Here is a 24,387-nt window from a genome sequence, read left to right as displayed (position 1 = left end):
TTTTAGTTAGCAATCATCTGCCTAATATTACACAAGAATAACAAGTTTGCGAATACTTCATTTTCTTGCTTTTTTTTTTTTCATCTGTGTTCCAACTTGGAAACTGGGGAGAAAGGCACTGGGCACACAGTTTTAAAAGGATCTGCTTTTTCCTGTCTCATGACCAGCCTAAGCTGGAATGACTAAACAATGCAAATGGCACCAGATTCATCTTCTCTCTCCAAGGCTGGTCCAGGGCAAAATTGTGAAGTGTATAAAGTTCATCCTCAGCCCCACTGCCCCTACAACAAGCTGCTATTAGCACAAGAATCCAGACTTTAGTTCTAAGCTAAATTTAAATTGATGCTGTTTCTTCTCCCAAAAGTGTTTGCTTAAACCGGGTCTTCAATTGACAAATGAAAAAGCTGTGGCAAGTGTGGGGGACATTTCAGGTCTCCGCAGGCAGACGAAGGTTGTGTTTGGGGAGACCAAGCCTTTCCTGTCTTACTGAAATTACGTGATACAAGTAACCACCTACCCTGACTATTTGTAAATTTGACACTATAGATAGATAGGTGTCTTCTAAGTAGATATTTGCATACTTCTACAACATTTGCAAAGGAATGCTCATGTTACCTCGTCTAATCTTAATGAAGCCCATATTCTTGTCTCCACCATACAGACAAGAAAGCTGGTTCCCTGCCACCGAGTCCTGAGCCCACGGCTCTAGCCAAGATCTCCTGACTGCACGTGGGTGCTCTTTCCATTCAGGTCTACGAACAGTTCTGCCTTCCTCCCCTGAGAGAAGGGTGATAGGCCTACCACAAACCTGCCCAGTACATGAAAGTATTTTCCAGGTTTCTAAAGCAGTAACAATGGATTTGTATTATGCAAAAATGTTTCACACACACAATATTTCTTTCAATATTCAGGTAAGGACAGAGATATAGTAACTGCACCTCACCTATTCTTACATGGGGCTGAAACCAGAATCAAATGATAGGAAGAGAACCGCAGGACAAAGCGATGTCATTATCACACAACCCCAGAGCAGGTCACACCAAGCAGTCTGGGTAAAGAGCCACTGCTTTTGTCGCCTTCACTGTGCACTTTCAAGGATGAGTTTTAGAAATAGCTTCCCTCTTCGTGAAACAGATAGAGGCCTAAAGTTCCATGTGAATCCAGGAATATTCAAAACATCTCACTATGCACTTCAAACTACTCAGTTATTGCCATGCTAGTTACAAGTTTTTATAAGAAAAAAAAGATGACAAATTTTGATTGCGCTCAAAACTCCACTATACCTATCCACCTGTAACTACTGTAAAAAGGCAGAAATATTTTGAACACTGTGCAGAATCCGCAGATCACCTTAACTGAAAAACATAAACAACAATACAGCCTTCCAGCAGTATTTTGGGAAATTCACCATTTAAAATTATTTATAGATCAGCAGTTGGCAAGTATTTTTCTGTGAAGGGCTTGGCCGGCCATATTTTAGGGTTTACAGATCATAAGATCTCACTGAAACTAAGTAACTCTACCATCAAGAGCATGAAAGCGGGGCAGGCGGTATGTAAATGAATGGACGTGGCTGTGTTCCAATCAAACTTTATTTACAAAAACAGGCCCAAGGGCCAGTGTGCCAACTCCTTCCACGGAAAATCATTTCACCAAGACCAGCTTTCCTGTTAAAACGAGACCTTTCCTAGAAAGCGCACACACAGGCTGGGTGCACACGGGCCGGGCGATGTTGCTTACCTGTGACCCGACAGTTTCCTGGAAGCACCGGCCAAGCTGGGTCTTGGCGGCCACGGGGTAGACGTGAGGGATGACTTGCTGGTGGGAGTACGTGGAGTGGACCGTCTGGGTCTTCTGGACGGGGTGCCCTTGGTAAGAGACCTGGGACTGGCCTTCTTTTACCTTCTGGCCTGTCGGGCCATCGATTCTTGAAACCTGGTGGATCTGGACTGAAGCCTCAGGAGGGTGCTTCACGTGGATATTGACTATGTTGGGAGGAAATTTCACTAGAACAGATTGGGAGGAAAACTTGTCAATCATGAATAATTCACATGGGAGTCAGCATGGAAGTAAATTTCACACGCACGCATGCACTGACATGCATGTATGTTATGCATGGGCTAAATCATACATATGTACTGTATACATATATTTGCTCCACAGCCATCAACATAAGTGAGACTAAAAGGGTACACTTAAAATAAAAATTAAAACTGAACCGATATATTTTAAAAACTAAACTAATTGTAAAGAGAAATTAAAACCTCTCACAGTAACATTCATAAGGTAAAATATTTTTTAATGAAACTATTAAATTCATGCAGCTTGCGGTCATAGGGAGGGACACTGTGTCAAATAATAGTAATGAAGACTTGAGAGTTACATTATTTTTTAATTTCTCCTGAAGTCCCTATTGTAAAAGTTGCAGGACATATCTTTCTATAAGAAAAGGAAATGCAACTTCCTAAAGCACAATTCTCTAGCCCTTCAATCACACATTGTAGATACACTTTGGTGCTTATCGGGACACAAACACAAAATACCACAGTGTGATATTTTACATCTGTAACAAGGTTTGCTTTCTGCCATTTTCAATCAAAATTTCATCCTCTGATGCAGAGGATGAATATTCAGGTTTTCAGGTTTTAAAGGATAACAGCCAGTAACACTCTCTGACCCCTTAGAAAAAACTACGCCTGTAAGAGGTGCCAGGGTTAAAAGAATGAACGAGTCATAGAATTTCTGAGCTCCAAGTGACCTAGTTCACCTTCCTCTGCAGATGGATAAATCGCGGCCCAGTGAGGCTCGGTGACCGTTCAGAACTAAAACCTCGCACTCTTCACCAACTGAACAGACGTGGTGTCCACTGCAGGCACCGTGTGGTCACCGGTTCATTAATGCTGGAAGGGCCAGGACACTCCCTGTGTGTCTTCCTCGTCCCCGGACCCGACCGGAACAAGGACAGGCGCACTCAACAGCTCTCAGTGCTCAGAGGCGTCAGAGAAGGCCGGGCTCCTTTGTTGTTCTTATTTCTTAGATACCAAATCTCCACGGCCTCGTAAGCACTGCAGCCACATACCTGGGCCCACAATCTGTCACGACTGTCATTTCTCAGGCCATGCGTCACATGTTCCTTTCTGTCCTACGACCAGCCCTGGCCATCTGCAGATACTTGGCTTCTCTATGAGTTTGGCAGGTCAGCAGAGGTCTGGCAAATAGGAAAAGTCGAAATAATAAGCTTACCTTTGACTCCTTGCTGACCATTCATGGTCAGAGGCAAGGTATGTGTAGAGTGGACGACGTGTGTTCCCAAGGCCTTGCCCGACTGCTGGGAATGCTGGTAGAGTCTGGGCGTGCTGGCCCCATGCACCGGGATCTGACAGAGCTTCCCCGTGAAGTTCGGTGGGCACTGGCATTTGTCCCTTGAACTGCACTGGCCACCGTTCATACATGGAAGATGGCAAATTACTGAAAGGGAAGAGAGAAATTGTGGAGAATCGGTTAGTTTCTCAGATGCTAAGTAACAGTCAGCCAGTAGAACCCCCAAAACACACGGCCCATTAGAGCCATGATATTTCCGCTGACTTTTGAAACAGCGAACAAAGAACTAACTACACTATGGGGGGAAAAAAGCTTCCATTATTCACTTTTTCTTTCCATCTTGAGTCTTTAACTCTCCATTGGCTTGTGGTGTCCTCCCCAACAATGGAACGAACCCCGGGGAAAAGGAACGTGCAAAGGAGCCACCAAGGGCTGTTCTCTATCCCAGTGTCCTTTCCAGTATCTCTTGTGCTCTGTAATTAGTTTTTCCTATTTAATTCCTCATTTATCAGCTGTCTCCTTAGATTATAAACCCTTGAGAAAAAGGGATGTGCCGGGCTTAGTGACCTTTCGATCCACAGAACCTAAAATAAGGCCTGGTACACAGTGGATATTAAATATTTCCTCAAAGAATAAACAAAGAAACAAATGAGAATACTTCAAAATAGTCTCTGTTGGGAATACAATCTGAAACACTCTGAGCTAAGTGCTGCTCCATCATAAGGGAGGGGAGTAGTTTGAACCCTGCCTCACCAGCATTTGCAATCTCTTTGGGATGACAAGACCACAGTGAAACTAGAAGGCACAGAGTAATTAGTAGTTTGGAATTTTATTTAGAATACCAAAAGATAAAAGGGCACATTGAGTACAGAATTTTAAGAGGAGCTGTACATTCTGATGAAATTCAGCTTGTGGCCAACCCCTTAATCACTAATGAATTCTTCCTATTGACCTTTAAACAAGAGCAGTTTTCCAGCAGCTTAAAAAATAAGAAACCCTCAACTCCATTTCCTTCCATTTTCTATTGTGTTTAAACCCTCTCCTCCATGATCAAACTGTCTGTCCACTTCTCCACACATCACAATCGAGCACGGCCAGGCGGTGCTCCCCTGCCCCACCCACCCCTCTGCCACGGAAACTGCTCTTCCTAAGGTTACTAACGTCCCGCGTTGCTAAATCAAAAGGACGGATTTCAATCTTCCCTTGGTTACCACTTCGTCTTGCTCATCTATTCTGCCCCTTCCTCTTTGCCCAATCCATCGTAATGTTCTTTGCAGAATCCACTCTTTGCTTGTCCTTTAACACCAGTGTGCTTGAAGATTGAGTCTTGAAATCCTCTTTTTTACTTACTCTATACATTCTTCCTCTACGATGTCGCCATGTCCTATGCTGACGTCTCCCAAATTTCTACTTCCTAGTAAGGGATGTCTGATGTGCTCCAAGCCGTCCACTACTATGTATCTCCACATACATATTCCACAGACATCTCAAACTTGAAATGTCCAAAACGCTAACTCGTCCTTTTCTCCCTAAAGTCCCCATTCACAGGGGTGTCCCTAACAGAGACCTGAGTGCAGCGATACTTATCACTTCACGCATCCAAACACCCATTCCTGGAAGTTCTCCCCTCTACACATTCACCAGATGTGTGCACTTCTTTCCCATCACAGGGTCTTGGTGCCCTCGGAAACCTCATCACTTAGGAATCTCACGTCATTCCCTACAATCCAGCTACACGGAGCTTCACTCAGTTCCTCAGGGCCTAAGGCCCCCTCCCCCCCACTCAAGCTTTATCCACACTGGGTCCCTGACCTGGAACACTCATTCCGTTCAGGCCCCTTCGCCTAGCGAACTCCTATTTATCTCTTAGACCCTGCTTGAACCTCGCTTCCTGTAGAGGCACTGCCCACCGCCCCTCATCTAGGTTTGGTGCCTATCTATGCTTCCAGGGAGACTCTCATTAACTGTTCATCACACCACTGAGCTTACTGCGTTACAAGTGTCTCACAGCCTTTCACACCTCATTCAACCAGAGCTCTGTGAGGTCAGGGGTGTTGTTTTGTTTACCCCTAGCATGTAACTTAGCTTCTAGCATAAATGCTGCAGCTCAAAAAAAATACTGGATGAAAAAATTATGCCTACTACTTTCAAATACCATTTGAGGTACTACAGAAGATTCAGTCCCTGCCCTCAGGGATGTAAGAGCTGGCCCTGGCTGGGTAGCTCAGTTGGTTACAGCACCGTCCCGATACACCCAGGTTGTAGGTTCAATCGCCCATTGGGGCACATACAAGAACCAACCCACAAATGCATAAATAAGTGGAACAACCAAATCGATGTCTCTCCCCTGCCCCCGGCCTCCCTCCACTTACCCCCTTTACTCCCTTTCTCACAGCACTTAAAAAAGAAAAAAGAAATGAGAGCTAACTGAGGAGGTAGATATTAACACATGATAGCTGAAAACAGATTAGCAAGTAAGTGACAATTAAAAATATTGAATATAAACCCTGTGGAACTTCAGAGGACAGGAGAGTCATTTCTGGTAAGTCAAGACAGACTTCATAGGTGGGATCCTTTGGGACAAGTCTTTGAAACTGGGCAAGATTCGAAAAAACAAAGAACTGCATCCTAGGAGGACAAAAAAGAGGGAGGCAGGCATATTTGGGAGACAATGAGAAAGTCTGTCTGGCTGAAATCCCCGGTTCTTGAAGGGAGGGAGGGGTCAAGCGATAAATTAGAAGATGTTGGCTTAGGTCAGACTGTGGATAAAGGCCCAACACAAAAGTCTGGGTTTTATTTTCTAATTAGGAAGTTATTTTGGAGGCTCCAAGGAGAGGATTAAACAAGGTTGAAACAGTATCCCAGGAACATGACTTTTGATGGAAGGTGAGACTGGTCGGAATGGGGAGTGACGAGGTCGAGAAGCCAGTTAGGAGAGCATCAAAATCATTAAAATCCAAGTTGAAAAACACATGGATTAGGACGATGGCAACAAGAACTGAAGGAAACATGAAGTATGATCACGATGGAGGGAGAATCAGTACCTGAAAAGGGGGCCCAGAAAGTAAAGAGCAGGTGAAGGAAGCAGGGAGACAGTGGGGGAGGAAGAGCCAGGAAAAAAATGACCAAGGTGACCACACAGAAACCATGTCCAATGTCTGAGTGGCAGTTCAAGCCCATGCTGAACTGGACTACCCATGCTGAATGGACTCTGAAATAAGCCTTGTCCAGTGCCTGATGTACTCGGAAGTGCAGGCAGAGAGACATGTCAAAGCGGACTCCAAGGTGGAGTCAAAGACTTCCTAACTCCCACTTCAACTCTGAGCTGAATTTCTAAATCACGGCTTGGCTACCCTGGACGGATTTGATGTGTCATGGGCGAGGGGAGCCAGGCCAAGATTTAAGTGTACTACAAATAATTTATAACTGGAATATAGGCACCGCTCACTTTGCATGGTTCCAATATGCATGAATTTCAGTTTCCGCAGTTCAGTTAAATAACAACCAGTCCCCCCACAACATGGTTCAAACTTCAGTTGCCACGGTGTATTAACTGTGAGTAATTGCATCAAGTACAAACTCTCCTGCTAGCTCTTTGGTCCATAAACACTGCGCGAATAACAGATGTTTATCGTGATCAGTAACCAATCATGTCACTTCCTTCAAAGCCGCTGGTGAGTGATCCCTGCACATCTGTTCTCAGTTCAGGCACAGACAGGAAAGCGTGTAGTGGTGTTGCCTCCCCATCTCTCAGTGATAAAATCACATAACATTTTGCGGAAACGGATAATTCAAAGGGCCAACAACAAAAAAAAGCACAGCAAAAAACTAGTAAGTGGCAACGCTGGAAATGACATTGGAAAGTGGGTGTGGTGAAAAGGATGGTGATGTGCTGGAGGAAGTAACGTTAAAGGAACTGCCAGATACCTCATAACTCTGAAAGCCCAAAGGTAACGTGCGGGCAGCTGGCCCAAACTTGGGAAGGAGTATGACCACTGACTAAGGTGAGGAGAAAACCCTCTACATCATAAGTTATACAATGAGAAGAAAGCGAACATGGTCAAACTACTCTTAGAAGGTTCTCCTTGAAGAAATACAATGCTTTCATTCTCAATGTGTCTAACGTTTTAAATTACAAGGCATTAAATTAATATTAGCTTTACTATTTCTTTTATTTCCCTATACCTTTAGACCCTACAGTAAAAGAATTTCAATATTTTGACAAAAAGTTTTTCAAGGTCATGGAACTTAATAATCCATTGATTATTAACATCATTTTGCACATGGTCGTTTACACAAGCTTGTGTGATTATTTTTGTGGTCCTGAACTACCATGCAAAGATGACTACAATCTATACTAAAATAACCTCACATACATAACCATTGTTTTTACAAATAAACATTAACCAATTGACTTTTCCTAGCTATTTCTAGTATAAATAGCAGATTCTGAAATCTAATATGAATTTAATTAGTTTTGTTTAAATCTAACTGTAAACTTCCACACAAATGTTTCAAGGACTGCACTAGTTTGTGGAGTTTTTTTTTTAAGATTTAATTTATTTAATTTAGAGAGACAGGAAGGGAGGGAGAACAAAAGGGAGAGAAACATTGATGAGCAAGAGATACATGGATTGGTTGTCTCTCGCACGCCCCCAACTGGGGACCTGGCCCACAACCCAGGCGTGTGCCCTGACCCGGAATCAAACTATGACGTTTTGGTTCACAGGCCAGCACTCAATCCACTGACCACACCAGCCTAGGCAAGGGCTACACTAGTTTAAGTGGGAACAGCCATAATCGTAGAACAGAATCCAATAACCCTGTGTCTCTCTGGTCATAAAAGAAATGGTCTCTGCTTGACTTTTCCTGACCAATAAAAGGCCACTATTTCTAACCATTTACGAATGAGAAGAAAATATCTATTCTCCTGCTCCAGCATTTTCTAAAATCTAAATTACAATATAAAGGCTTCTGCCTCAGCTCAGTAAATGCATGGTCAAGTCCTTTGTGGCAGGTGATCTTTTTATAGCTAAATAGTCTTTGATGTTGAAGAAAACAAATTTAAAATCAACCCACAAACTTACGGATTTAACTATGAAAGGTTGATCTCCATTTTAAAAGTTCATGCCACTCTCAGAACATTGCCTAGAGATACATAGTCCGTGCTGCCAGTGCTGTATAAACCCTTCTCAACACATAAAGAGAAAAAGGAGTCAGTCGTCTTGAAGGCGGACTTGCAAAGCTTGTGGGGGGCTAGCTGTAAGTCTAGCTATGGCACATACACTTCAGCACACGTAACTAGAAGTGTCCCATAGAATGTCGGCAGAGAAATGCAGTAACTTAATCAGCTTGCCATCTAGCGGGCCATCACCATAACTCACTGCATGGCATCACGTGGTCACCTGGGACCTCCTGAAAATAACAAGAAGTACATGGGCCTTCAGGCTGCTATTCCAGAAAGCATCTGCATGACAACCAGTGCAACATACTCCTGGTGCTGCTATAAAAGGTCAAAGGGAGCACAAGGACCCACGCTGGAACAACACGTCGGAGGTTTTAAATTCGTCAAACGTTTCGGTGTGTCCCACCATTCGCTTTGGCCTATAAAACAACCTGCAGCACTTCAGAAACTGGGCTGCCAGAATCCCATTCATGTTCTAGGTCACAAACCGGAACTCAGTGTAACTGAACAGACACTAAGGACTTGTATACGAATATGGGTCAGTTGAATTTTCTAAAGACTTGTACTATGCAAAGCTATACCCTGTCTGTCTTTCCTGTTAGCTAACTGTAAAAATATTTCAACGGTTTAGCCTCGAAAAGCCCTCTAAGAACACACCTGAGTTTCGTGCAGCAGCGCTGTGGCCCCTCCTCCCCCCCTGCGTTCTGCGCCAGCAGACAGACCATTTCTAGTTACTGTGGCTGTGGCAGAACTGGGAAAACAAGCCTCCACTCGGGGAAAACGTGCACCTGTCACCTCCCGGAACAGACACACGTGGGACTCTGATTGGAGTCGCTACTTCAACTTCCCCACTTGTCTCTGATCATTGGAAAAACAATGTTCCCTTATAAACTACCAGCATTTTTATTGATATCCCTTAAGAGTGTGAAAAAAAAGCAGTGATATCTTTAGAAAGTAAAAGTTACCACTTTATTTTTTCCCCTAAGCACACCTACACTGCCCTGCCCTTTTTAAATAGTGCCCTTCCACTCTGTTCGGCCAGGCAGTGACTTCCTACTGCCACAGTTTAAAGCTTTCAGATAATACGTATGTTAGGTAACAAATACTGCATGCAAACCACAGCTCGCTTCAAGGACCTATCACACTCTTAAAAAAAGAAAAACTGTGTGCTTGCTTCATGATTCCGTATGCATCCCCCAAAACCAAACTAACAAATAAAAACCTGGAACTAAAAGCAAAGATGGAGGTCATGCTCTTCTGAAGGTGGAATAGGGGAGTGAGGGAGACATAATCCTACCCATGAATCAAGGAAGGAAGTACAGAGATTCGTAGGCATTAGTTACAATCTAGGCTTTCAGGCGTGTTAATGGAAAATAGACATGTACAACTGTTGTGCTCTAAAACTGCCTTCAGCCAACTCTTGATCATCTGTCTGCCAACTTACACTGACTCCCGGGCTCCTCCAAGAAAGCAAGTGAGATACAGCAGTCCAGGGCAACCTGTCCAAGGAGGTGACATTTATGCTACACCTAAAAAGGAGAAGCATCCAGCGGCGTGAAATGTTGGCCAAAGAAGTGCTTGAAGAAGAAGAAATAACGGGAGTTCAGTTCTTGAGGTGAGACATGGCTTAGAAAGGCCCAGAAACTGAAAGAAGGTTCATGTGGCCAGAGTGTAGGTGACAGAGAAAGTGAGAACAGCTTTGTTGGACAGACAGACAAGGGCCAGATTCCCATGCATATAGGGAAGCCTGTAAAAGTAGATACAGTAAGACAAATATGTACGTGTGAAAACTAAAAACTTAGGACTCAAAACAGGTACAATAGCAGGAGTCACACAGACACAGGCATCGGCCTGGTGACTGCCAGCGGGGAGGGTGTTGGGCAGACCGGGTCAAAGAGGTGACGGGATTAAGAGGTACAGGTTGGTAGTCACCAAATGGTCACGGGGAACATCGGGAATAGTCGATAATAGTGCAATAACCATGTGTGGTGAGCACTGGCAATAATATCACGGGGGCCGCCTTATAAAGTATATAATTAATCACTATGCTGTTTACGTGAAACCAATACAAAGTAATACTGAAAATAAACTCTAATTAAAAATCTAAAGAATAATTAGGTTAAAAAGTAAAAGGAATCGTAGGCATCGGAATCTGGGGAAAAGGAAAGGCATCCATCGGGTATCAGTAGTACACAGGGCATGTGCGTTGTAAATGTGCTTTGTGTTCCGGGACCTCCCTGTATGTTTTCGGTCACTCTTTAGCCAGATTCCAGTCAAATTCTGGAAGAATTAATTTATAACTCATTGAATATATGATCATTCTTTTGATAAAAGGATTTTTTTTAATGTGTGAGAGAAGCAATTAGTATCCACAATCATACATGCAAAAGGGAAAAATCAGAATCCAAAGGATTCTTGGGGCAAAGGGAAAATGCTTTAATAAGAGTGAAAAACACAGCCAGCACAGCCCCTGCCTGACAGCATCTGTCTCACCTGCTTTAGAAATGACGAAGACCGTTTCATCCCACCCGCACTTATCAAATTCTGAAGTACACTGGGCTGCAGACTTCAACAAATGCAAAATGTCAGCCTTAACACGAACAAAATTTTCAACAACACCACTGGTGTTCCACGCTGCTGCCCAGGAACGAATGCCGGGATGGCACCTGTTTCTTATCTGGGAGGTCCAAACCCTACCACACACAGGCATTACCAGAGCTTCTCCTCCGGGAGGCAGCCATTCGTCCTCTCAGCTCTGTTTATAAATCTCCTTTCCTTTATCATGAACCTCCCCATAGGTGTGGGCTACCTGATTGGACCCCATTTTATAGCTTGCATAACCTGAGGAGCTCCAAATATCAAGCACATCATAAAATTCCACTCATACCCTTCTCCCACAGACGCTGTTGGAGGTGCTATCTCTTAGAAATTCCCCCACACCAAGCCTCTTGCACCCTCAGGAAAAACATAGCAGCATCTGCAGCTGCAGAATAAACAGAAGAATCCTGGACCCCTGGGGGTTCAGACATCCTTGAGCAACATTTCTGGGCAAATCGTTCCACTTCGTGGATGTCAGTGTCCCCAACTGCACAATGACATGACCTGCAGGTTCTTATTCCATCCCTGAAATTCTGGTTCTCAAAAGTCTAACCAAGTAGTAAATACAGTGAAATTCAGATTTCCTCACCTCAGCTAATGGCACTGCCAGGATTTACATTTTAAAACGTACGCCTAGCCACTTGTGATTTGTACAGAAGGGAGAGGGGTTAGTCTGGTCAGCGGTGTGCTTTGTTTTGATTCTGAATGTAAAATCAGACACTGATTCAAATGGAAGTTTCATACCTACTGACAGAGCAGTTAATAAAGGCTTGCGGGTTTATGGAAAGCTGACTTCATCTGGGGGAATTGTGGGAACATTCCCAGTTGGAGCAATGATAATGCCGCCCCTCCAAGGGTGGGGAAACAGCTTCATCAAAACAGGGACACGGTCTATCCTCAAAAGCCCCGCCCTTTCCAGGGGCATCACCGCCACAGGCGGCTCGGTCACATGCCACTTCAGTGTCCTCTGGCCTGTTCTCTAGTTAATCATTGCAAAATGCTTTCTAAAATAACAATACCTAAGCCACATACACGGTATTGAAAGAAGTTTCCAAACCTTTTTGTACTTATTTAACCAAAGTATACTTTGCAAACTCTGCTGTGGTACCTCTGGAGACCAAGTTCATACGCCCACTAAGTCCCTGAATATCTCCTTGTTATTTGTTTATTCCTTTATTCCCATTTGTTGTTGCCTCAGAAAAGAACTTGAAATGAAGCTAAATTTAGCATTTTAAAGTATTTGCAAAGTCAAAACCTTGACATACCCATCTATCTCAAGAACACTAAACTGGACTGAACCTCTGGTCCAAAAACAGCCTCTAAGAGAGAAACACCCCCTCAAAGAAAGGGGGCTGCTGAATCGGAGGGGGCCTCAGGGCCATTTGCAGAAGTGTGCAGCACCTAACATCACCTCCATGTCAGCAGTCACTCCGCCTTGCATTGTGAGTCCTGCTCTCCGTTCTCCTACTGAGTCTGGACTATGGTAGGGAAGAGGCCGCAGGGTTTTCATCCACCACAGGGCACGGCCCAACCATATGGCACAGCCCAGCATTTTACAGGTAAGAGCTCAACAACAACAAAAAATGTTGACATTAATTCCCTAAAAATTCCAGATAGAAAAAAAAAAACTCAGCCTGAATCTACTTCTCTTTTCACACTCCTCACTTTTCTCTCAGGCAATTTAACTTTTGTGTATACTCGAGTATTTTTCAAACTATGTTCCAGAAAGTGCTAAGGATTCCCCAGAGGTGCTGTAAAAGGATCTACTAAATAATCTAATTCAACCACCTCATTCTGCAGATAAAGAGTGATCTGCAGACTGGGTGTGCTTAGTGCACCACGGCCAGGTAGGGACAGAAACAGAACAGGGCTCGGGTCTTCAAGCCCTTTCTCACACGGCTCTCCTGGCAAAAGAACCAAACAACTTCCTTCAAATCTCACCACACAGTCCTGTCCCAAGCCCTTTCTTATTCTTCTTCCACAGGTTCACAGTCTTCCTAACAGGTCACGGGGTGTGCTAATGGAGTCCCAACAAGACCAAGCGTCTGGCTGGCTGCAGACCAGGTAGACTCAAGAACTCCTCCTGCAATCTAAATATGAGTTGAAACACATCAGAGCTACTTGTTTATTATTAACAGAAGAACCCAGGAGTTTCCTGGGGCACAGGCATCCCAGGAAGAGGGGGGTTAGAGTCGAGAACAGTGAGATGAAAAAGGAAATGAACACCTCTGCTGGACAGCATAGCTACAGAACAATTCCATCACTGCAGAAGTTCTACTGGCATGCTGCTGGTCTATCACCTGTCCCCTCAGTGCCAGCGAGGGGAGAAATGAAGGCTAGAAGCTCAAAAGGTGGTGTCACTCACTCAGTGAAGATTTAGTTTGTGTCTACCATGCCTGTTCCCGGTTCTAAGCATAAAAATCCGCCCAGCACTGAGCTTCCATCAGAGTCTTTGTGAGACTGAGCACAAAGAGCACTATTCTGGGGCCCAGGGATCAGAGGACAGGACAGGGCTGGAGAAAGGGCTGTGTTCCCAGTTCTGCAGGCTACCAAGCACCTCTCTGGCCCTTCCAGGGAGCTGGAAGAGATGTCAGGCAGGCCACACAGCCAGGCATCCTGAGGAGGGCCTTTCCGCCGAGCAGGGGCGGGGCTCTCTCCTGGGGTTCCATCTGCAATGGCCTTTGGGCGGTCTGGACAGAGAGACCTAGGCAGATGCTGTGCGGTGAGTGCAGCCCACCTGTACTGGGTGAGGAAAGGAGCACTCTTGGGGACCTCAGACACACTTGCAGGGGGGACAGAGGGGATGAAGGCGCTGTGTAAGCAGGAAAGGATTTGGGGCTAGCATAGGCTGGTATATCACTATCATCATACTATCTATACCCACAAGCCGATAAAGCCAAGAGGGACATCCAGATCACAGCTACAATCACTAAGTTCATATTGGCAATACTTCTGTTACTACATATCCATCATACTGTTCCATGGTACAAGGGTACATATGGCTGCAGAGCATTAATAATTAACATTTTCAGTAGCCATATAATATGTCATTTCATGGAAAGATGCTAAACCACATATCCTTTCATTCATTCATTGTTTAGAATGTCTGTATTTCTATTTTTTTAATTTTATCTTCACCCAAGGACATTTTTTCGCTGCTTTTAGAAAGAGAAAGAGAGAGAGGGTAACATCAATGTAAGAGAGAAACACCAATTGGTTGCCCCCCATATGCACCCTGACCGGAGACCAAACCTGCAACCTGGGCATGTGCCCTGACCAGGAATTGAACGTGTGGCCTTTTGGTCTACAGGATGAAGCTCCAACCAACTGAGCCACACCAGCCAGGGCTCTCTTTATCACATGTAAAGCTGCAAGGAATGCCTTCAAGTAAATAGTATTATCCTTCTTAGTTATTATTTTCTTATCCATTCAACTAATATTTATTGATTGCTTACTATGCACCAGACAATGTACTAGGTTACAGAGTGAAAAAGACAAACATTTATGAGCCAATTATACCAATGTAACTGCCTCATGGAGGGGACAGACAAACACAGGCATTCAAAGCAAAGGCCTGGAACCAGACGTCCGGGGGTGTGAATGCCATTTTCATCATTTAATAGTGGCATGACCTTGGGCAGGTTTTTTACCATTTCTCTGCCCCCCCCCAAATTTCTTCACCTATGAAATGAAGATAAAAGTGGTACCCAGCTCATACATATGGCTGTTCTGTGGCCTGAAAGCGGTCATATATTCAAAGTACTTAACAATCGGCCCATTGTAAGCACTCAGCAAATGTTAGCCATCAGCATCAGCTTCATGATTCGGGTACAGTGGGAACATGTAGTAACAGCGGAGACCGAACCGGCGTCCGGCAAAGAGTGAACGTGCACGTCCCTGGCCAGGTCCTGCTCTGTGCCGCATGTCACCCCATTCCCGTGTTATTCCCAGAATCTAGCCAGGAGACGTGGTGTTGCTGGGTACATCAATCAAAAAATCTTCCAAAAATAGGGCATCAATTATTAACACCAATAACAGGATACTAACATATCAAATCCACATGTTGTCAAATTGCATTTTATTTCTAAAAATGTGTATTAGTCCAATAGTTCTGAAATAACTTCTGAGCGCTACCATTTTACCTCCAATCAGATTATACTATCACAGTGCTTATCTTCTGTGTCTTTATATTTTTATTTATAAAACTCATTAGTAGAGATTTTTAACATTAACCCTACACAGTTGTTTATTTTTATTTCCTCTTGTTTGACCCATCTTTTTACTCATATATTTTACTATCCCTTAGATACACCCATTAAAAATCGTAATGATTTTTAATTATTTTCATGATGATTTTTATGGGGAATAGATTTTAAGATCTTATTTGTCATATTAATGAAAATATCTTTGTAAATATATCTCCCATTCATTTAAATTTAGTTTTGAATACACACATTTATTTTGCTATACTCATATAATTTAGTTTATAAGTTCTTTCCTCTTTAATTTGTTCTATAGTTTAATTCCCTTAAAAGCTACTATCCCTCCAAGTATCTGATAAGTAACTTATTTCATGCTAACTTTTTAGGTCATTTTTCATCTCTTTCTTAATTATTTAACTCATTCCATCTGGAGATTTACTATTGTATAGCTATGGATGACCACTAATTTTGCTTCAAATTGCAACCTAAATGCCTTAATATCAGTTATTGAATAAAACTTGCTTTCCCATTTTTTAAAAAATAAGCTGTTCTTTTGAAGAGAAGGTTTCAAAAGCGGGGAAGACGTAATGTGGTGGGAGGGGAAGTCTGGCTGCTTAGGATGGGGTCGGGGTGGAGAGCGGGGGAAGGATGCAGGATGAAAAGAGGAGGACTACAAAAGCAGTGGAACACGCCCCGTGAGACACGGAAGGAGCAGCACGCTGTGTCATAAAATGAAATGGGGCCTGTAGAACTCAGTCACATGCCAGAAGCGATAAATTCTCGGTAGACAGTGTTTGGGAACCACCGCTATAAACAAAAAACCTGCACGTCTGTCTACGACTTCCTTTTATTCCCACCCTCCATGGACCGTTACCCTCCCCCGGCTCCCCCCTCACTACGCCACCAGGGGCGAGGCGCTGTCTCTGTGCTGGTCTCGTATATCTTTTAAAGGGCAGGGGGGGCCTTTCAGCATTCTCTTCCCGAGCAGTTGGCAGTCACTGTCCAGCACAGAGGTAAGTGACCAGAATGCAGTGCAAAGGGTTAAAGCGCAGTGCTCAGGAAAGTATCCATTCCAAGGGATGTGAAATATCCTGTGTGGCCGTGGAAGGGACAGACGTTTGAGCTCTGCCTCAGATCTTTCAGAGTCTGAACTGAAAAAAAAAAAAAACACCCTTAGGCAAAACAACAGGCTCCCAATCCCTCTTTACAGGCAGGTTGTAACCTTAAAACCGCCACATAACACAAAAATGCCTAGGAAAAACCAGTTCACAGGCCTCTACAGACTGCTGGGTAAGCCACCCCAAGCACCACGGGTACCAAAGGTTTAGACGTACGTCACAGGATACAGATGTACAATAACGGAGATGGCCTGAACTCAGAACCAAAATGGGCTGAGAAACCTGCTGACTTGTTGTCATGACTGTTCGTCAGTTTCCATGTCAGTTTCCACATCAGTTACTCAGAAATGATTTTTCACTTCTTTGTCTTGTAGACTCACAGGCTTTAACTGAAGGAACTAGAGTTAGAGGGGTTTTTTTAAAGGCTTTTTACAAATACTAAATAATAAAATTTGCAAGACTGCATCACAGGTTTCAATTTTACAACCTGTTACATTAAAACTTTTTTTTAACCCAGAGCCCTCTTCTTACACAGCAAGCACAGAGGGATGAGAATGTCCAATGCGAACTAGGAGGTGATTTTTGGACATTATCATCAAAAACTCGAACGGTGGTTAAGAGGTTCTCGTGTAATTTCTACTAGATCATTCCATCTGAGATTCAGACGCATCTGAGTTAAAAGCTGAACGCATCAACTTCCTGCTTATCTATTCCAAAGATTCTCTCGACCACTGGTAGGAGACCTCTAAACCCAACCAGGGCAGAGAGGCTCTTCTTGACCTCGTTTTTGCTGCCTGTCCAGCCCGATTCCCCACCGTTGGTGTTATGTTCCCCTCAGTTGCACACACAGCCAACCCTGGTCTGTGCTAAGCGCTCCATGCTTCCTCATACACATGTGGTTCCTCCCTCCCTCCCAGAGCACCACCCCTACCCTGCCACCTCGACCCAAGGAGCTGCATCTCGTCACTAAGGCCTTTCCTGATGACGGCAGGGAAAGCTGACAGCTCCTACTCCCTGCCACATACTCAGAGCAACGAATGCATGTGAACACCCAGCCCAGACGGCACTGGACTATAACTGTCTGGGGGTGTGTCTGACTTCTCCAAAACATTGTCGTGAGCTCCTGAAGGAAAGGAACCTTGCCTTTGGGGCTTTGCCTTTTTCAGGGGCGCATCCCAAGAGCTTAGCAAAATGCTAGTCATATGGTAGGTACCTAATAAATGTTTTTTGAATGAATAAATGAGAAAATGGAGCTTTACGTAAAACACTTTTTTTGACTGTGAAGCCAGCTGAATGCCAAACTCTGTATTCGTATAGTTTGCTTTCCAGTTGTTAATATTGTCTTACCCCTAAATTGATGGTCAGTCTTATATTAGTCATTTGCTTTTACTATCTTTCCAAATCAATTTATTGCCTTTTAATTTTCATAAAACAACTCTTTTTGTACTCATTTCTGATCAGGTCACACTATATTTAATTGAATGATGTCATATCTGGTCAGAAACAAAAGAATTGACTCTTTGTCATGTGTGGCGTGAACTACTGGCCAAGAATATTCAGCAAGCCATGGTCATCAGCCGGTGCATTTTTAAGAAGCAGTGGAGGGAGTTGGTTAACTTGCAAAGTCAGTTACACGGCAGTAGTTTCATGCAGCTTCTACTGCAGAGTGCTTAAGGTCACAAAGAATTTTCAAGAGTCAAAAGCTTAGGATATTCAAAGTCACGTGATTCATTACTGATGAGATGAGCCAGGATGTCTTCTTCCATTTAACTTAAATAACTTGATATGTCAAGTTCAAGTTATTAAAATATGCCTGTACATTCCTCAGGGCTCCATACATACTTCCTGAATCTGGAAAATTCCATTAAATCAAGACAATATGCATTAAAACCGACTTCCTGAAGATAATTCCTTCTAATCCCCAGTACTGGCCCATGGGTATGCTTCTCATTAACTCTCCTGAGATGTAGCTCAGACTTAGACTAAATTGATTTTTGAAACATTGTAGTGTACATCTAACACCCAGTTACCACCACAAAACAATCAGAGGTCTAGGTCTTGTACCGGGTAAGAATCAAAGAGACATGGAAGCAAAGTAGGTCAACACTACCGTCATTAATCAGAGGTAGAAAAATTTCCAAATCCTTCTGGCAACTTTCCTGAATAAACCAAATATCACCAGGGAAACTACACGGATTACATGGAGGAGAATTTCAGAAACTCTCCCCCTAGTACCCCTCCCACCCCTCTTTCTGCTGGCCTTTTATGGCCACTCAGACACCGAAGTTAAGAAAACTATATAAGGATGTTTTAATTCAGAATAAAAATGCACCAAAGAGTGATTTTTACTGATATAAAATGAAACATTCTCACAAACTCTAATCCTTTTCCTATCATTCCTACAAACTAAAACATCTGCCAAACTGAGTTCAAAATGAAGTTTTATCATTTCTAACATACTTGATCCAAACAAGAAGAAAAAGCCCAGAGTGACAGCTTTTCTGGAAGAGGCAATTTGCTAAACTTGAAAAAGCCCATGAAGAAAGAAGGAAGCACTTTACAACTTTCCTACATACTAACAGATTCGGTATCATCAAAGCTTCAAACCCAGCAGCTCTCAAATATATTTCATAAGCCATGTGGAGCAAAGCCTTGTCCCGGCTGCCTTCCAAAATTCTGTTAATTCTCTTCAAGGAACTGATGTACGGACGCAGCTTACCACGCGATTTAAGCCCTCTGCGGCATGATTCACATTTTCTAGGCCACTACTTTTATCAGAAAGACATCCAGCCACTAGTAGTAGTAGTAGTAGTAATAGTAGTGGTGGTATTTTCGGGATGAAATAAAATCCCCTTTACTGTAGAGATTTCCACGATACAAGTTTAAAGTCTAGTGTGTCAGAAGATCCCTGCACTGGGGGCCAAGGCGTCTGAGTTCCAGTCTTAGGCCAGCATCACACAGCTAAACAACCATCAGCGATTAAGTTCAGCTCTCTGGAATTTGTTTTTCTAATTGATAAAACAATAGATCTACCTGATACATACATTTCCTTCTCAGTGCTAGAACTTTGGTGGTTCTATAATGTATTAAATTTTTTAAAAGACTGCTATTGGCCAAAAACACTGAAGCCTAGTTTCAAGCCTCACGCCCATACCCACACATCAACCATGTCCAAGTTCTACTGATTGTCACTGCAGTGTCTCTCCAGTTAGTGTCTTCCTCTCCATCTCCCCAGGCCTTTGTCCAAGTTCAGACTATTCTATCTCACATAGACTATGGCAAAGCCTTCTTGAAAGCCTCCCTAGCACCTTTCTTACCTCTCTCCCCAATATTTTCCCTCCATACCATGTCCAGAATGTACTTTCTGACATGACTACCCGATCAACAAGCTCATTTCCCTACTTGACTTTCCTATAGCTCCCCATCACCTTAAAGAAAAAAAAAAATCTTCTCAATGGAATTCTGGTAATGACCCCACGGGGTTATTGGAGTCACTGCCTCACTGAGTTTGTGGTGAGAATTAAAGACTCCACTCATAGTAACAGGGCACTCAGCATTCGGTGCCGCCAGCCTGATCTCTGCCATGCCCTGCTTGGGGCATTTTAGACCACAAAACTGACATAGCTGTGATTGCTACAACACCCCACTCTCTGTCCAGTCCACGCATGTTGAGGCACATGGCTAGATTCTGGATAAATTCCTCTTCTCCCTCTTCTTTCTTTGGTGGTTGGGCCCCTCACCACTTCACAGCCTCCCCCCTGGGAGGCCTCCTGGACCCCTCTCTGCAGGCCGAGGTGTTCCTGCTCCTCTGAATCTAGAAACGCCACGTGGGTGTCCGATACCCGTCAATGATTTCACTGAACCTCAGTGCAGCCAGCTCTCCAGCCCTCTTAACAAAAGGCAGAAGACCCAGAGTTAAACTATTTCTGGGTTTATACAAGGACCAATGAAGAATATTCTCCCAGGACAGCTTTTTGTGTTTCTTTTTATTCCGAATGACACCAAAATAAGGAGAATAAGAATGCTTTTACAGTGAAGTGACCCTTTTCCAGCTAGCGGCCCACGTTATATCAGACTGCTTCCAATGCTTTTCCGTCTGCGGACGGTGGCAACCCTGCAAAGATCCAACAGTTCTGCAACCCCAGTTGCAAGCTTCAAACTGTCCTAAAACTTTAACTATTGTGTCTAAAATATTTTTAAAACCGTATTTTGTAGTTTTTCCATAACTTTTTAACATAATGGATTATTTCCAATGGTAAGCGATGATTACAGCTTCCTATTTCTTAGGTCTAAGAGGACTTTCTCCCGCTCTTCATCAAGGCCCTTTGCTTTTGCTTCTGACATGCATTTGTGCCATTTCTGTGAGCCGTGGGTTCAAGGGCAAGTCCTCAACTATATCTGACAGGTCCCCTCTGAACTCTTCCTACAAAGTTAAAATAATCACTCTCCTTATGTGAAACCTTTCCGATCACAGAGGGAGAAAGGCTAGAGATGTAGATGAACTTACAGCAGATTCATAATCTTCATGAGTGACTTACGACTGGATCCTCCAGCTGCCGGCAAGTTGATCAACAGCCAAGCGGAGGAAACAGTGAATCTTACTTGTCAACTACATGTGTCCCCAATATGGTCTCGATTAAGAAAGCTCAGACTGGATTTCAGGACAAGAACAAAATCTCTGTTTTCCCCATCAGCATTAACACTGTACAGAGTTCTTACAATTAAAATGGAGAATTCTGGTTTTCATTGCCAGATACCTCATGAAGAAAGGAAAAAGAGAGGGTTGATAGAACTCTCCAAGTAATTACTAGAAATAGGATAACATCCCGTCAGAATTCAAAGCAAACAAGAGAAATAATAATTAAAGAATCCACTTTGACTGTTAGGCTATTGCTTGACTACTATCATTATATGCCCATTTATCTGTATGACTGTATTGGCACACACAGGAATAAATACAAATCTATCAAATACATATTCAGGATTGATTACCTTCACCCTCTGTTCTGGTACCTTCAATTCAATACTTTTAGGTACAAAAGGTAAATAGGAACAATATTATTGTCTCCCTCCAAATCTGTTCTTTTGAGCCCGCCCAAACACAGAAAATATTTATCTACAACTACCACTCTACTTTAAAATGATAACTATCAAACAAGTTCTTTAACATATTATTTTTTGGGCTCCTGTGAAGCTACCAAGGAATGCTAGCAAGTAGGTTCACTTTTACCAAGTCCCTCCACCTCTCCTCTAAAAGAAAAATTCAGAAGCCATGGTGGGGATACGGAGCAAAGAAAAAATTAATGAAAACTATCTAGAAGTACAGAGAGATTATTTAGTAACTAATCAAATGACTCAACATTTATAAGACTGATCAGTGCAAGTATCATGAACGTTTAGTCTAAGATGCAAGTTCTCTACACCCAACATAAACCTGTCAAAAGGTTCCCGCTCACTTTGCTAATGAACTAAAACACATTCATTTTTCGGCTACTACATTACAGTGATGAGAATGACAATATATCTATCTTAAAGTGCCTTAATGCCAATATTGACATCATTTATTCATGTATATAAAAACATTTGTTCACCAAAGGCAAGGCTAATAAAGTTTCAATAAGGAAATGGCTTATTTGGATTCCATGTAATGAAGGGTACTAACAATTGTTGGCTACTCTTTTTATAGGGTACTAATACTAACTTCATTATCTCGTTTACTCCTTACAGAAACCCTGACATAGTTGTCAGGGCTTGTGAATGACATAGTTTTCTAGTCATAGCTAAAACACATAGACAACAGAGATTCTGAGACGTTTAACATTCTTCCCAGAGAACACCATTAATAAATGGCAGCATCGGTAATTCAGTCTACCACACCATCAACAAGTGTGCCCATCACCCCAACAGGTTTTGAAGGGGTCAGGAGGCCATGTCACCACGGCCGTGACCAGTGACTGCTGCAAACACCCCCGGCGGCAGCAGCTAGGGCAGTTGCTACAGTCTCTCCTCCTCTATCTTTAACAAAAAAATCTCTAATCTATCATGGCTCTTACGGAACCTTGATATAGAGTTTGAATCCTTTGCCCCACTTCACAGGTCAGTCACAAGGGCAGCTGGTAGATAAAATCTACTTTCCATCCCTAGGTACTGTAATGATCAATAATAATGAAGCAGAAATAGTAGCGGTTGCTACTAACTACAAGGGCCCAGTGGCTAGTTCCGAGTACAAGTCTGTAATAGGTAGTTGTTCCCAACAGAGCTAACAGAGCCTGTATCTATAGCAGGTCAACCCCCTGCCCTGAATCGCCACACTTTTCCATTTGTATCACACTGATCATTGTTAGAGGAACAAAGCAAAGATGCAGTGCCTCAGCCCTAAGTGGTGCCCCGACCGTAAAAGCTTAGAAGCTCGTTAGAGGAAACTTATAGAGTCATTCAGGCGCTTGGGAAGGCCACCGGGGACGCTGATACAATCAATCAAAATGTTCCCTTGGAGGCAGCTGCAGTGCTGCCCTGACCACATGAACCACTCACCCCAGTCACACCCCAGCACTCAGGGTCCATTAAGTTCAAGTTTTGCTACTCATCTGCTGACAATTAAAAGGGGCAAGTCTCTTCAAGACCCTACTAAATTTTCTCTGTGTGGCTACAGAAATGGAAACTGTCCACCATAGTTATTTTCATAGGTGGATTGAATGTTATAATTCTCCGGACTGAGCACTTAAACTTGCTAGGCTTCTGTTATCGAACCAATACATGGGAATAACATACCTATTATTCTCATAATACAGAAGAAGTATGAAAATGCCTAAAACTATGCTGGGTAGATGGAAGGTACTCAATAAACATCAGTTTTCCTTTCCTGCCAGCTCCAAACCATTTATTTCTTTTCCCGTAGTTTTATTCTGGAAATTTTTCTTCTTTAATAAGCCATTGAAGTATCCTACAGGAAGCTAAAGACGCCCAAATGGAGCCACCCATCAATCCCAGAGGCAGAGTCAGTAAGTGTCTTCGGTGGGGGCCTTGGAATAGAAGCACAGCCGTTGGAGTTCCTGTCTTTCCACCATTTCAAATGATTATTTAAAGGGGTTGAATGATCGGGCACAGAGATTAAGAATTAGAAGAGATGAAGAGCAGAAATTCTTTCTCTGGCAATAAAACCAGTGAAGTTACTTTTAAAAGGTGCTAGACAGGAAGTACTGACGGTGATGGCTTTTTGATAACTCAAACTCAACAGCTTGGTTAAGTGGCAGATGAATTGGCTGAGCCCTGCCTTTATAGCAGGCACTCATGGTTCATGGGGACTATTATTATTCATTTAGCTGCAGCCTGGGGGGACCTATATTTTTCATGACTCGTGATAGGAAGCCCCTGAGTTGCAGGGCCACAGCGGCAGCAGGCTGCTCCACTCTGTGAAGACTCGTGGGGCTCCCTCAAGGCCAAGGGGAAGGAGCCAAGCTCAGCGCAGCTGTTGCTACTACAGCCACAGCTCCCCGGGCTGCACTTCATTCCCTCACTCACAGAGGCACACTCGGGGCTGGGATTAAGCACACGCTAAGCCCCCCGCATTCCCATCTCATTGCATTCTGTCTGGCCATGAGACAAAGAAGTGCAACAGACATTTTCATCTCACCTTAACTCAGCTCTCTAAAGAAATGTGTTTCCTGCCTCATTATATGATGTGCTAGAATCACATGTCATCGGTTTTAAGGGGAAAGAAAAAAGGCAGACTCCGTGTTTCTGCCATTTTGAAGATGGATGGTTTTGTCCTCATGGCTCCCAGCATTTAGGTACACGAGGACCAATGGGGAGGATCAAGGTCACCGGGGAGGGAAGGAGAAAAGAGTGGCAGAGAGGGAAGAGAAGGAGCCAAGAAGAGAAGATTTGTTGATTCTGGTGTTTAAATGTTACTATCCAGGGACTTTAGTTTATATCTTGAATTCCGGGAAATCAAAGGGTTTGG

The 24,387-nt window shown here is 43.4% G+C and overlaps 1 protein-coding gene across 19 annotated transcripts in view; it reads right to left on the bottom strand.

Moving 5' to 3' along the window:
• The window catches only part of LTBP1 (latent transforming growth factor beta binding protein 1), a 352,163-nt gene that overhangs the window by 167,690 nt on the left and 160,086 nt on the right, over positions 1-24,387 (bottom strand). For all 19 annotated transcript variants that reach the window (XM_053667181.1, XM_053667178.1, XM_053667175.1 and 16 more), the window contains 2 exons: positions 3,244-3,468; positions 1,741-2,006 (listed from right to left, as the gene is read on the bottom strand). In XM_053667181.1, coding sequence (XP_053523156.1) covers positions 1,741-2,006; positions 3,244-3,468 — 491 coding nt within the window. The remainder of the gene's footprint in view (positions 1-1,740; positions 2,007-3,243; positions 3,469-24,387) is intronic.

This window comes from Artibeus jamaicensis, unplaced genomic scaffold (assembly GCF_021234435.1).
Source record: "Artibeus jamaicensis isolate MK-2021 breed Jamaican fruit bat unplaced genomic scaffold, CSHL_Jam_final contig_465, whole genome shotgun sequence".
Taxonomy (NCBI): domain Eukaryota; kingdom Metazoa; phylum Chordata; class Mammalia; order Chiroptera; family Phyllostomidae; genus Artibeus; species Artibeus jamaicensis.
The sequence above is the reverse complement of the archived record's forward strand: the minus strand, read 5'-3'. Positions and strand labels throughout refer to the sequence as shown.